General features: G+C 36.1%; 1 protein-coding gene across 1 annotated transcript; it reads left to right on the top strand.

The window, feature by feature from the left end:
- The first annotated feature begins 221 nt into the window (after positions 1 to 221).
- On the top strand, positions 222 to 2,944 carry LOC133289003 (palmitoyl-acyl carrier protein thioesterase, chloroplastic-like). The gene is made up of 6 exons (XM_061486858.1): positions 222 to 641; positions 1,292 to 1,425; positions 1,544 to 1,657; positions 1,757 to 1,937; positions 2,104 to 2,172; positions 2,693 to 2,944. The coding sequence occupies exons 1-6, from the start codon at positions 222 to 224 to the stop codon at positions 2,942 to 2,944; spliced, it is 1,170 nt and encodes a 389-aa protein (XP_061342842.1).
- Positions 2,945 to 13,567: the final 10,623 nt, after the last annotated feature.

Genomic DNA, 13,567 nt, shown 5'->3' with positions numbered 1-13,567 from the left:
TCTCCTCCTCCTTTTCATGTCTTAATTAAGCTACTCCTTTCCAATATTTCACAAGTAGTTACACCTACAAACTATATACTCTTTTTTAAAATATCATTTCCCATTCCACAAGAAACTGAGCTAGATTTTATATTTAACACCATTTTTTTTTCACTTTTCCCAGTGGTTGAAATCTACTGGGCTTATTAATTCCCCAGTGATTTGAGTTCTTGATTACATTAATGGCGGCAATCAGCAACATTGGTTTACAATTTCCACGGAATTTGAGCAATGCAAAGAAGGAAAATGTGGTCACCAAAGGGGAGGTTTTGTGGCTGAGTTTTTATTCTTCACGCAATACTAACAAGTCGAACAATGAAAAACGAAGATTTTCTTTGGTAACTGCAAGTTATAATGATAATAGTCCCGGAAAAGTTGACACAATCAATGGAACGAAGGTGAATGGAACACATGTGGCAGAGGTTCATCTCTCAGCAGGCAAATTGGCAAACGAAAGCGCAGTAGATGCAGCACTTGTTAACAGCTTGCATGGAAGGTTTGTGGAGGGCAAGCTTGTGTATAGACAGATTTTCGCTATCAGGTCTTATGAAATTGGACCAGATAAAACTGCCACCATGGAAACACTCATGAATTTTCTTCAGGTTAGCTTCAAAACTCTAAACATCAATGTATGATATTCACAATTATGTGATCTACTCACTCTTATAAAGAGTCTATTTTCTAGATTCGAATTCGTGACCCGTCACAAAGGAACAGTTTTATCACGAGTTTACTAATAAAGAAATATTTTTATTGATGAGACTTCACTATCCCGCTTGAATTATTGAGTGCATTAGTTGCTTTATATAATATTAAAGATTACATGATCACATAATCATGAGTTCAATCTCCATCCCTTTTAATTGAAATTATGTCAACAAAAAAAAAAATGAGCATGTGCAATTTCAAGGCTCCTGTCATTCCCTCTTTTATCCAACATCTTTATATAGAATAAAATTTAAAACCACGGCTTAATGATTGCTCTAATATGAAGGCAAACGAATAAACCATAAAATTTCACAAAAATATATTTTGATCTTTCCCAATAATACCCTTTTCTCTCTATTATAGTTGGCCTCTATGATACCAAGGAATTCTGATATATGGAAGGTCATATTATTTATGATATCTAATGTCAGAGGCATAGTTCAACCTAGAACGAACAATATTTTTAAAAAACTTGATGAATAGAGTATGCATGAACCATATGAATGAAAAACAATTTTGATGAAGTACATATTAAATGGTTCAGGAAACTGCTCTGAATCATGTTAACAGCTCTGGGATAGGTGGAGACGGTTTTGGAGCTACCCGCCAGATGAGCCTTCGGAAACTCATTTGGGTTGTTACTCGTATTCAGGTTCAAGTGCAGAGATATAGCAAATGGTAAATATGATGCTTCTAACCCCTTACCTTGCATAATTATACAAAATACTTATGACGACTTATGTTTTCAAAGAATATCTAGACCAATGAATTTAAGACATAAGCATAAATGTGACAGGGGAGATGAAATTGAAGTTCATACTTGGGTTGATGCAGCAGGAAAGAATGGAATGCGAAGAGATTGGATAATCAGGGATCACTACACCAAAGAGATCATAACAAAAGCAACAAGGTGCAATATTTCATCCTTTTCATACATACTGACTAATCATGTAAGTGATAAAGATTTTTCCTCAATATGTAATATATGTTAAAATTTTCCTTCATGCAGCACATGGGCGATTATGAATAGAGAAACAAGAAGACTATCCAAGATGCCTGATCAAGTTAAGCAAGAGCTTTCTCCTTTTTACCTTTATAATAGGCTTGCCATTGCCAGTGAAGAAACAGATTGTGAAAAGATAAACAAGCTCACTGATGACAATGCTGAGAGAATCCAATCTGGATTAGCTGTAAGTTTGATAACTAATTTCCTTTTAATTTTTACTTCCCCTTATATTCATTAAAATTTCAATTCAATCATTCCCCTGCTTTCTCCAGAGCTATGAAACTCAAATGCCACACTTTAGATTGCATTCAGATCACTGTACTGACCGCTTCTTAATGGATTCAATACAGCCAAGGTGGAACGACATGGATGCCAACCAGCATGTCAATAATGTGAAATACATTGGATGGATGTTAGAGGTACGTATCAAATTAAAGATAACAAGTTGCAACCATTGGTAAAACAATGCTGAAATGAGGCAAAGTGATAAACAACCATATCATCCAATAACTCAAGTTTATAAGTGAAGGTCCATCAATTGTTTTTATACAGCTAAAGAAATATAAAAACCAAATGGATCTTCACTTGTCCGCTTGAATTATTAGGTGAGATGGTTGTTTATCATAGTATATTTTTGTGACTATAGAGTAATGAGTTTGATCCACTGCGCCATTTTTTAGTGAAATTATAAGTTAGCACAAGGTAGAACAAAAAAAATAGGTTTATGCAATATCTGCACTAAAATCCAGAGTATTATTGTGTGAGGGGACGTGTTAGAGAGATATAATATAAAAACACCAACGGAGTCTTCACTTAATATTATTAGACTTGTTTGATCCCTTTAAGAAAAAGTGTAAGATGTCATAGAGTTTGGTGATGATTAACTTGTCCAGTTAAAAGTACTAATATTGATTTGGCATGTTAATTTGCTACTTGCAGAGTGTGCCAACAGAAGTACTACAAGATTATAATATGACAAGCATGACTTTAGAGTTTCGGCGTGAATGTATGCAATCAGATTTGTTGGAATCCATGACTAGTCCAACAGCAAAAGTAATCGGCGAGTCTGATAATAACTCCTCCAACAGAAAACCCCACCTTCAATACACACACCTGCTTCGTCTGCAAGATGATCGATCAGATGTTCTCCGAGCCAGAACTGAATGGCATTTAAAGCAAAATGAACAATGATATACATATACCATAGGCAAAATCCCAGCATCTATATTGGACCCTATTCCTCACTATGTTTCTTGCTAGCTTTTCACTCTTCTGATTTTGTTTTCCAGGATCCTTTGATCTCTATGTTCATTACGTTTGTCAATTAATACTATAAAAGATTTTCCTGTGACCGGAACTGTCGTTTGTAACCTATTGAGAAATTTGTTGTAAATGAAAACACGTTGATAACAATTGATTAAGATATCAACATGTATTGTAAAGAAGTTTGTACCTTATTTTAGTGTTGAGAATTACCTAACCTAGAGAAAAAAAATCTTATAAATAAATGGTTAAAATATTGCAACTATGGGTGTGTCATCAACCATGATTATATAAACGCAGGAGGACTTTTCTGACACGAGAGCATATCTAGATTAAGTCAATTACACATCACCAAATCAGGATTCTGTTGTCATTTCTTTATTTATTTTGTGCATTATAATACTCATTTAATGATGTATCATTTTTTTATTGTTTTAGTTTGTGTCATTAGAAAAACATCTCCCCAAGACCCCAACTAACTGAGGAATGTTTCCAAGCCTCCAAAAGAAAAAGGAGCGGTTGATCAACTAAAAACACCGATGTCTTCAAACTTTTTTTTTTTAAATATTTCAATCGATTCATTGTTTCGCAATTAATTTGATTCGGGACGGGTCTATGATTAGGGCTTTAAATCCCTCCTAAAAGTGATACTAGGAAGATTCGAACACATATTCTCACTCACATCTGCTTAGCTCCCATGCGCCAACTGAGCTACCACCATTTGGTAATGTCTTCAACCTTCAACCACCACAAGAAGGCACAAACGATAGAAAACCAGCTGAGACTACCACCAAGGCACGGAAATGACTCGATACAACAAGGTATATTGGGTTTGATTTATGGGAAATTTAAATGAATTTATTTTATATAGCCAACTAAAAGTGTATTTACTCTCAAGTTATTGTGCATTAAAATTATAATAAATTTTAATTTAAACTAAAGATAAATATATCCTATTCACTCACTTTAAAAAATAAATGACAAATGTCTTTGTTGAAGAAGATATCATCTTATCATGTAAATATATTCAGTTTGTGTGTAATCTTAGTTGTTTCCTAGTTGTTAGCTTGTATTCCTAGTTTGTTAGTGTAGTTACCATCAGATCCGATGCTGGTACCAGCTTGTGCGTCCAGCTTTCTAGCTCATGCGATCAGCTCCTAGTTTTTAGGATTGTTAAGTTTGTTTATAATTATTTGTATTTTTGTTCAGCCTATTTAAAAAGGCAACCATCAATATATCAAAGCAACATATTGATACCATATTTTATCTTGGTATCAGAGCGATCCGAAACACTTCCGCAAATACGAGTGAGTGCGAAAGCTTGTCTCATCTAAGATGGCAGGAGAAAATATCAGCGCCTTAAAGCCTTCGGATCCTGACTCTCCCTTTTATCTAGGAGGGTCGGATAATCCAGGCGTCATTCTAACCATAGTGCAGCTGCGTGGAGAGGCCAATTATGACAACTGGGCCAAGCTGATGCAAAACGCACTCAGCGCAAAGAACAAACTTGGTTTCATCACTGGCGATGTGAAGAAACCGGAGAAGGATAACGCTGCGGAATGGCGTGCATGGGTCAGGTGCAATTCTATGATCAATGGGTGGATTCATAACACCATTGATCCTAAGTTGCAACCATTTATTAAATGTTTTGCTGACGTCAAAGACTTGTGGGACGACCTAAAGGAGAGGTATGCTGTTCAGAATTTCCCGAAGCAGTATCAACTCAGAGCTTCCCTCACAAACACACGGCAGCAAGGAAGTACTATTGGTGAATATTACACCAAGCTTCGCGCAATTTGGGATGAGCTCGAAGGTGGCAAGATTTCCAAATCATGTGCATGTGGAGATAATTGTGCAGTGGCCAAGGAGATAGAGGAAGGCAGAGAACATGAACGCGTGTATCAATTCCTTATGGGATTGGATGAAGCACTCTTTGGGAACTTACGTTCTCAGATTCTTAATACATCTCCTCTTCCATCCCTTAATAAAGTTTATGCAACTGTTACACAGGAGGAGACACACCGCGCCATTGCCCGTGGCCATGATGATCGCAGCACTGTCATCGGTTATGCAGCACGCACCGAAGCCAGTGGCGGACAGGATGCACAGGCGCAACGCATGGTTGCGGTCCAGCCAGCAGCTCGTGTTCCATGCCCTCACTGCGGGAAGACCAACCATGATCCATCTCGTTGCTGGAAAATTGTCGGATTCCCTCAGTTTCGTGGTGCACCTCGCGGCCGTGGCAGGGGACGAACAGGAACAGGTGGACGCGGACCCCATGAACAAGCATATGCCGTTCAAACATCAGACGCTATACAAACAGCAACTGCATCACAAACAGCGGCTGTTCTGTCCTCACCAAATGCAGCTGCATTCTCGGTTCTCACTCCAGAAGTAGTGCATAAACTCATGACATTGGTGGATCACTCTCAGGCAAATCAAACCACCGACAAGTTGTCTGGTAAGGCTACTCAATCACAATGGCTTATTGATAGCGGTGCTTCGCAGCACATGACAGGGTCTCTGGAATTATTAATGGATGTTAGAAAAATCAAACCTCTAGCAGTGGGGTTACCTAATGGTGAAATTACTTATACTGAACAACAAGGGACAATGGTGTTCGAAAACAATTTTACATTGTCTAATGTCTTGTTTGTTCCCCATTTGAGCTGCAATCTGATTTCAGTGTCTCAATTATTGCAGCAGAATAACAACAGAGTAATTTTTACTAATGGAAAATGTATTTTGCAGGACCAAGCATTGATGAGGGAGACTGGATTGGGTGATATTCATGCAGGAGTTTATGTGTTTCAACCAAAGCATGCTTCAGTTTCTACCGTAAGAGTTCAGGAGTCTGTAGAGTTGTGGCACAGACGGTTGGGTCATGCATCCTATGAAGTTGTGTCTTTGCTTCCGTTATTTTCTCATAATTCAGCTAAAATTGCAGCGAATAAAACGACATGTGCCATTTGTTGTCGTGCTAAGCACACTAGAACTATGTTTCATTCAAGCAGTAATCGAAGTAAACAATGTTTTGATTTAATTCACTGTGATACGTGGGGACCCTATCGTTCTTCTTCCTCTTCAGGTGCACATTATTTTTTAACAATCGTTGATGACTTTAGTCGATTTGTTTGGGTGTATATGTTAGCTGAAAAGAAGGAGACTTGCGATCGTATTCATAAATTTTTGGCTATGATCAGAACCCAATTTGGAAAAATGATAAAAATTTTGCATTCTGATAATGGGACTGAATTTAAATCAAATAAATTACTGCAGTTGTATCATGAAAATGGGATAGTTCATCAAACGTCTTGTGTTTATACACCAGAACAAAATGGGCGTGTAGAGCGAAAGCATCAACATATTTTAAATGTTTCTCGGGCGTTATTGTTTCAAGCTGATTTACCCATCGATTTTTGGGAAGAAAGTGTGCTTGTAGGGGTCCATTTGATTAATAGAACACCATCCAAAATTCTTTCAGGCAGTACACCACATGAGTTACTATATGGGGTGGTCCCAAATTATGAACACTTGAAAATTTTTGGATGTTTGTGTTTTGCTAATGTCAGACCAAAGCCTACGGATAAATTTGCATCTCGATCTCGCAAATGTCTGTTTGTAGGATATCCTACTGATCAAAAAGGGTGGAGAGTATATGATTTAGAAAATAGAGAATTTTTTGTATGCAGGGATGTCAAATTTTATGAAGAAATTTTTCCTTTATCATCACATGTTGCACCAAAAAATGCGCCTGCATTATCCTTGCTGCCTCCTTCTATTCAGGTCACGGGTGAAGATGCGTCCAATAATATGTTGTCCGCCCATGATAATGCTTATACACCTGCAATTGAATACTATGCAGAAGGCGCCGATCAAGTACTTACACCTGTATCACATGCAGACGACAGAGGGAGTAATATTTACGTAGACGTCGAACAAATTCATGCTCCCGAATCTCATGCAGGCGACATCCACGCTGAACAAATGGCTGCACCCGAATCCTATGCAGGAGACGTTAATGCAGATACGTCATGCACTTTAACGGTGCAATCAAGAGCACCAATTCCTGTGCCATGCTCTTCAGGGTCGCAACCAGTTGAGGGCCGAAGTCAGCGGTCACGGAAAACTCCAACATACCTTCAAGATTATGAATGCAATGCTATTGAAACACATAAATCTCTTCCTGCTCTTCCAATCAGTCACTTCTCATATGCAAGGTCAGGTATTAAATATCCATTATGTAATTCTCTTAGTTTATCTAAATTCTTTCCATCCCATCGTGCGTTTGTAGCAGCTATTGATGCAGGATGTGAGCCTCGCCATTTCAGAGAAGCCATGCAGAATTTGAAATGGGTCGAAGCTATGAGAAAAGAGATCACTGCACTAGAGGATAATGAGACATGGGCTGTCACGGTTTTGCCACCGAATAAAAGAGCATTACCTAGCAAATGGGTTTTCAAAATAAAATATCATTCTGATGGAACCGGGGAAAGATACAAGGCACGGTTAGTTATTGCAGGTAACCATCAGATAGAAGGCGAAGACTTTGGTGAGACTTATGCGCCTGTTGCAAAAATGACAAGCGTTAGAACTCTCTTGGCAGTTGCCGCAGCTAAGCAGTGGGAACTACATCAACTAGACGTGCATAATGCTTTCCTAAATGGAGAGCTTAGTGAAGAGATGTATATGAAATTTCCTCCAGGATTTAGCAATGGAACAAAAGATCAAGTCTGCCGTTTGAAAAAGTCACTCTACGGTTTGAGACAATCTCCAAGAAACTGGTTTAGTAAATTGAGCTCCTCACTTATGAAATACGGTTTTCAACAACCTCATGCTGATTATACCTTGTTCACATTCCAAAGAGGTGGTATTTTTCTTGCTCTCCTGGTTTATATTGATGATATAGTGTTGGCAGGAAATAATACTCAAGCATGCACTCAAGTCAAGGAATATTTAAACAAGTGTTTTAAAATCAAGGACTTGGGCAGGTTGAAATACTTTCTTGGGATTGAGATAGCCCGTAACAAAGAAGGAATATTTTTGTGTCAGCGGAAATATGCTCTTGATATTTTACATGAAGCAGGTCTTAGTGGAAGCAAACCAGTTGTGTCTCCTATTGAACAGAATCATCGACTTGGCCTTGCTGATGGACCAGACATCGATAATCCTGAGAGATATAGAAGATTGATTGGCAAATTGATTTATTTAAACATTACAAGACCAGATTTGAGCTATGCTATTCATGTCCTCTCTCAATTTATGCAGCATCCTAAGCAAGTTCATTATGATGCTGTCCTACGAGTGTTAAGGTATGTGAAACAAAATCCTGGACAAGGACTCTTATTGAAAAGCGCATGTGATCTCCAAATCCATGCCTATTGTGATTCAGATTGGGCTTCTTGTCCTCTTACAAGAAGATCTGTTACTGGATATTTTGTTATGTTGGGCACATCACCTATTTCATGGAGAACAAAGAAACAGGTCACAGTTGCACGTTCTTCTGCTGAAGCTGAGTATAGAGCCATGGCAGCTGCTACAGCAGAGTTAATTTGGTTAAAGGGTTTTCTTGCGTCTCTTGGTGTGCATCATACAATACCCATGCAGTTATTTTGTGATAATACAACAGCTCTCCATATTGCTGTTAACCCCGTTTTTCATGAACGGACGAAACACATTGAGCTGGACTGCCATTTCGTTCGAGAACATATTCAGGCGAACACCATTGCTACATCCCATGTTCGCTCCTCCGCTTAGCTGGCAGATCTTTTTACCAAAGCTTTGGGACAGTCTGTCTTTCTTGCATTCCTTCCCAAGTTGGGCATTTCATTCTTACATGCTCCAACTTGAGGGGGAGTGTTGAAGAAGATATCATCTTATCATGTAAATATATTCAGTTTGTGTGTAATCTTAGTTGTGTCCTAGTTGTTAGCTTGTATTCCTAGTTTGTTAGTGTAGTTACCATCAGATCCGATGCTGGTACCAGCTTGTGCGTCCAGCTTTCTAGCTCATGCGATCAGCTCCTAGTTTTTAGGATTGTTAAGTTTGTTTATAATTATTTGTATTTTTGTTCAGCCTATTTAAAAAGGCAACCATCAATATATCAAAGCAACATATTGATACCATATTTTATCTGTCTTGGCTTCTTATAATCTCTCACGTTATACTTAAATAAGTTTTTAAAATTTTTGAAGTTTGCGAAACAAAAAGGAAGAGAGAAAATTCTTATCATTCACTTAGTTTTTGAATATTTTTTTGGCAGACCACTTTGTTTTTGATTTAACTCATAAGAACGGGCTTTTTGACCTTTTTACCCTTTATTAATTAATTAATAATCATTTTGTCCCTTATTCAAAATTATCTATCAATCTGTCTCTCTTTAATCGATTAACTTGAAGATTTAATCAATTAAATGGTCAAAACTGACAAAAATGATTGACTTGGAGATTTAATCTTAAATCTTCAACTTAATCGATTAAATCTCTATAAACGAAAAAAATGATCAAAACGTACTTCTTACTTATAACTGGACGGTCCATCTCCAACACAACGTGCTGTAAAAGTTTAAATCCGTCCATGTCATTGTCTGATATAGTTGCTGTTTTACTTTTTGTGTTTTTTCAACTAATTTAGCATCCAAATGAAAAACGAAATTGAAGAGAGAGAAAAATTAAAATTGCAACCTTCATAGAGACATGTGCGCAACTGCTTCTCAAGGAACATGAGGCACGTGGGATCAGCATCCACCAAAAGAACTTGCAGGCCTGCCAGAAACTGGTCGGAGACGGCGGCGAAGGACTTCATAGCGGCACTTGCAGTTGACATGGATCAGTTGCCAATTCTGAGATTCATGTTTCAGAGATTAGCTGCACAACAATAAACACAAAATATAAAACAGAAATGAATTTGTAGTGAAAATGAACAAAAATATTTGAGGACATGGTGCCGCTGAGATCCAAATTCAACAATAATCAACTCAAAAAATGCATGAATAAGAGAATAAGGAGATAGAAATCGAATTGATTGCATGGTGAATCGGTGATGGTGTTACAACACGAATATCTCACAAATTGAGGAATTGATTGCCTCTATATCATAGATTTGTATGATCTGTTTCCGCGCTAAATGACTATTTCGTTTCTTTTTGGAGATTTAATCGATTAAGTTGAAGATTTAATCGATTAAATCTTCAACTCAACTATTTTTGTCAGTTTTGACCATTTAATCGATTAAATATTCAAAGTTAATCGATTAAAGAAAGACAAATTGATAGATAATTTTGAATGAGGGGCAAAATAATTATTAATTAATTAATGAAGGGTAAAAATATTAAAAACCCCTAAGAACGGGCACATGATTCTGACTTTTACGGGCCAAAAGCATGCAATAACATAATAAAGAAAACAAGAAAATCAATCAACCAATTCCCGGTGGCAGCAGAATGCAAACTGAGTTTTAGTGTAATAAGATACGACCAATTAATCAATATAACCTTAAAATTGAAGTTTGTAAGGTAAGGTAATTAATGATTTATATTATATTTTTTTAATACGTTCTCTTACGTAAGAGTTCATCAGACTTGAGTAGAGAATACACAAGTTCACCTATTTATATAAAGAAATTTTATAATATTAATTATTTATTAACAGAATGGGACGATGAGATCAAATTTCTGGTTAGTTAACTTTGATACCATTTAATAAACTAATTCAACCATCAACTTTTAAGTTAAAAGTTGTTCACTACTGGCATGCATTTTGCTGAAGTAATATGGATAGAATTTTAAGAACAGGAATTTTTATGACTTACTTTTTTTATAATTACTTTTTTTTAAAGTTAAAATTATTTTATATTTTGATGGAATATATAAAAATATTTTTAAATAAAAAATTTATTTGGATGTTTAAATTTAGAAGCATTTTTTTTATATATAAAATTACTAAAAATGATATGTAAAGGTAGTAGTGGTAGTGATAGTTGAAGTGGGGTTGAGATAAAATTGAATTTTTAAAAATATTATTTGATTTTTGGCTTCTATTTTTTTCATAAGCAAGGAATCCTGATTTAAGAATTTTTTTTTTTAAATTATACTTTTTTTTAAAAGTTGCTATCCAAACACTCAAAAGAACTTTTTTACTTAAAAAAACAGCTTTTTGTAGGAAAAAAAAAAAAAAAAAACTCATCCAGATTGCCCATAGAGTGCAACAACTGGTTATTTTCTTGCAGACCAAGCTATTGCACCTAAGCCAAGATGAGATACATAGCCTAAAGTGCTTTTTCTTGTTTTTATGTCACCAACCCAATCATCATCTGTACATCCAATAAGTTTCACTTCATTAGTATCGGCATAAAAAATCCCATCAGCGAGTACTTTGATATATTAAACAATTCTTTTAGGAAGAAAGATATTCTTACTACCAAAATTTTTTACTACTAACTTACTACCTATCTAATCACCATTGAATCAAAGAGAGAGAATGCTAAAAAGTTTTTGAAAAAAGAGAAAATGTTAATCCAATGGTGATTAGATGGGTAGTGAGTTAGTAGTATAAGATTTTGGTAGTAAGAATATCCTTCCTATTCTTTTAGCTCCTTCCAAATGACAAACTTGTGGCTCTTCCATGAATATGCTAAGCAATCCAACTCCAAAGAGGCAAAGACTATACGTGGTCTTGTTATATACCCAAATATCTCAAACTTCTAATTGAACTTTTGTAGTATGTTGGATCTGCACTTCTAACTTTATTTTTTTCTTACCAATTTTAGCTTTTCTTCAACTGGAGTAGAAATAGACTTTGAATTAGTTCATGTTGAATTTCTTCATATATTCATTATCATGTTTCCTTTGAGGAATGAAAAAATCCCAACATTTTGTTGACAATTTCAATGCCTACAAAATAAGATGAATCTCAAATTTGTCATTTAAAAACAACCATAACCTCCCTGAATTCTGCAATCATGTTTGAATTATTTCAGTCTCAAATTTTAGTCTTGTGCAATAGTCTTTACACAGCTAAAAACACAAAAAAAATATATTTTGTGACAATTATATATATTTGTGAATTATCTAAACACAACTACTTACAGCCACATAACAAGAAATATATTATGTCTAAATACAACTACTTACAGCCACATAACAAGAAAGCTCAATAGAAAGCATCCATTCCTATACCTAGGAAGGGAATCCTGAAAAGCTAACTGACCTATATTGGTGAGCAACTCTAACTAGCCCATCATAGACCCATCTTCTGGCTTTTAACAAGTACATGGTCTAAGAGCCCAAGTACACAGAAGGCTTTTCCTTTGATGGGGCGGCGGGGTAGGCTAAATTGCACATTAGTAAAAAAATTAAGGTAGTGTTCTGCATTTTATCTTTTCCTTAATTATTTTAAAAAATAATAAAATTTTAAATTATTATTATATTAATTCTTACATCTTTTATTTAATATATTTTGAAATTACAAATTTTTTTTATGAAGATTAAAAAATGCATCAAAATAAATAGAACTAGGAATTTAATACTTGAAAATATACTTTACTCACAATATAATTGTTAATTTAATTAAATATATGCATTAATCCTTAAATACTTAAAACTATTTCATATTATTATTTAAATTTGATCAAACAAAGAAACCAAAAAAAAAAAAAATACAACGTGAACTGAGTTTGAATTATTAGATACTGGTATGGACTCATATATGAGGCTCATTCATTGATAAGCCCAACAAAGGGCAATCCAAGATATTAATCAAATACAATTAAGGAAGGATATCTATCAAGATATCAATCATAATACAACAGCATGACATATGGGTTTGGGCCGTCATCAGAAGCACTGAAGGTTCAGAATCCATTATCCACAGATAAACTCTATAAATAAGAGGTAAAACCTACAGGTATGTTACACTCTCTCTCTCTCTCTCTCTCTTATTGTTATGTTGTCATTGTGCACACACACATAACCCTTTGGCAAAGCTGTTTATAGTTCTTCAGTGCACAGTGATCTGCTTGACTCAAGGGTATCTAACTCATAGATACCTTGGAGAGGGCAACTAGATCCAAAAGCAATATACTAGCCTATTGGGTTAGACATCTCTGTCTCCAGGACAGAACACTGGCACCGTCTGTGGGGAATGTTAAACTCATTATCCCCACGATCACGGCCAACAATGGCAGTTCGTACAAGAAGTAACAGCCAACAACCACTGCATCCCAATCTTCTATTGGATCCTGTATTGGAAGAAGTGAATCAGCCTCAAAATCAACTAGAAAATGAGGTTGACTAGGATGCAGTCCATGTGAGTGATGACATCTCGGACACTGCCTCAACACCAGCCCCTCGAAATTGAGTCACGGATCCTCCTCCCATGAATCCTGCAGAAGCGGCTGCCCACGTTGCGCTTGCAGCAGATTTAAATTCTCGCCTTGCACAAAATGCATTCGCTGCCATCATAAGGCAGATGGAGGATATGGCGAATCGTAACAACCTCCAACGACGAGAGGATTTTCGGAGAATTCAAGAAGAAAATATAAGAAAAATGCAAG

Source organism: Gastrolobium bilobum, unplaced genomic scaffold (genome assembly GCF_033153095.1).
Source record: "Gastrolobium bilobum isolate Gb01-03AN ecotype WA unplaced genomic scaffold, APGP_CSIRO_Gbil_v1 utg65333, whole genome shotgun sequence".
Classification (NCBI taxonomy): Eukaryota; Viridiplantae; Streptophyta; class Magnoliopsida; order Fabales; family Fabaceae; genus Gastrolobium; species Gastrolobium bilobum.
This window is presented reverse-complemented; position numbering and strand designations above follow the sequence as displayed.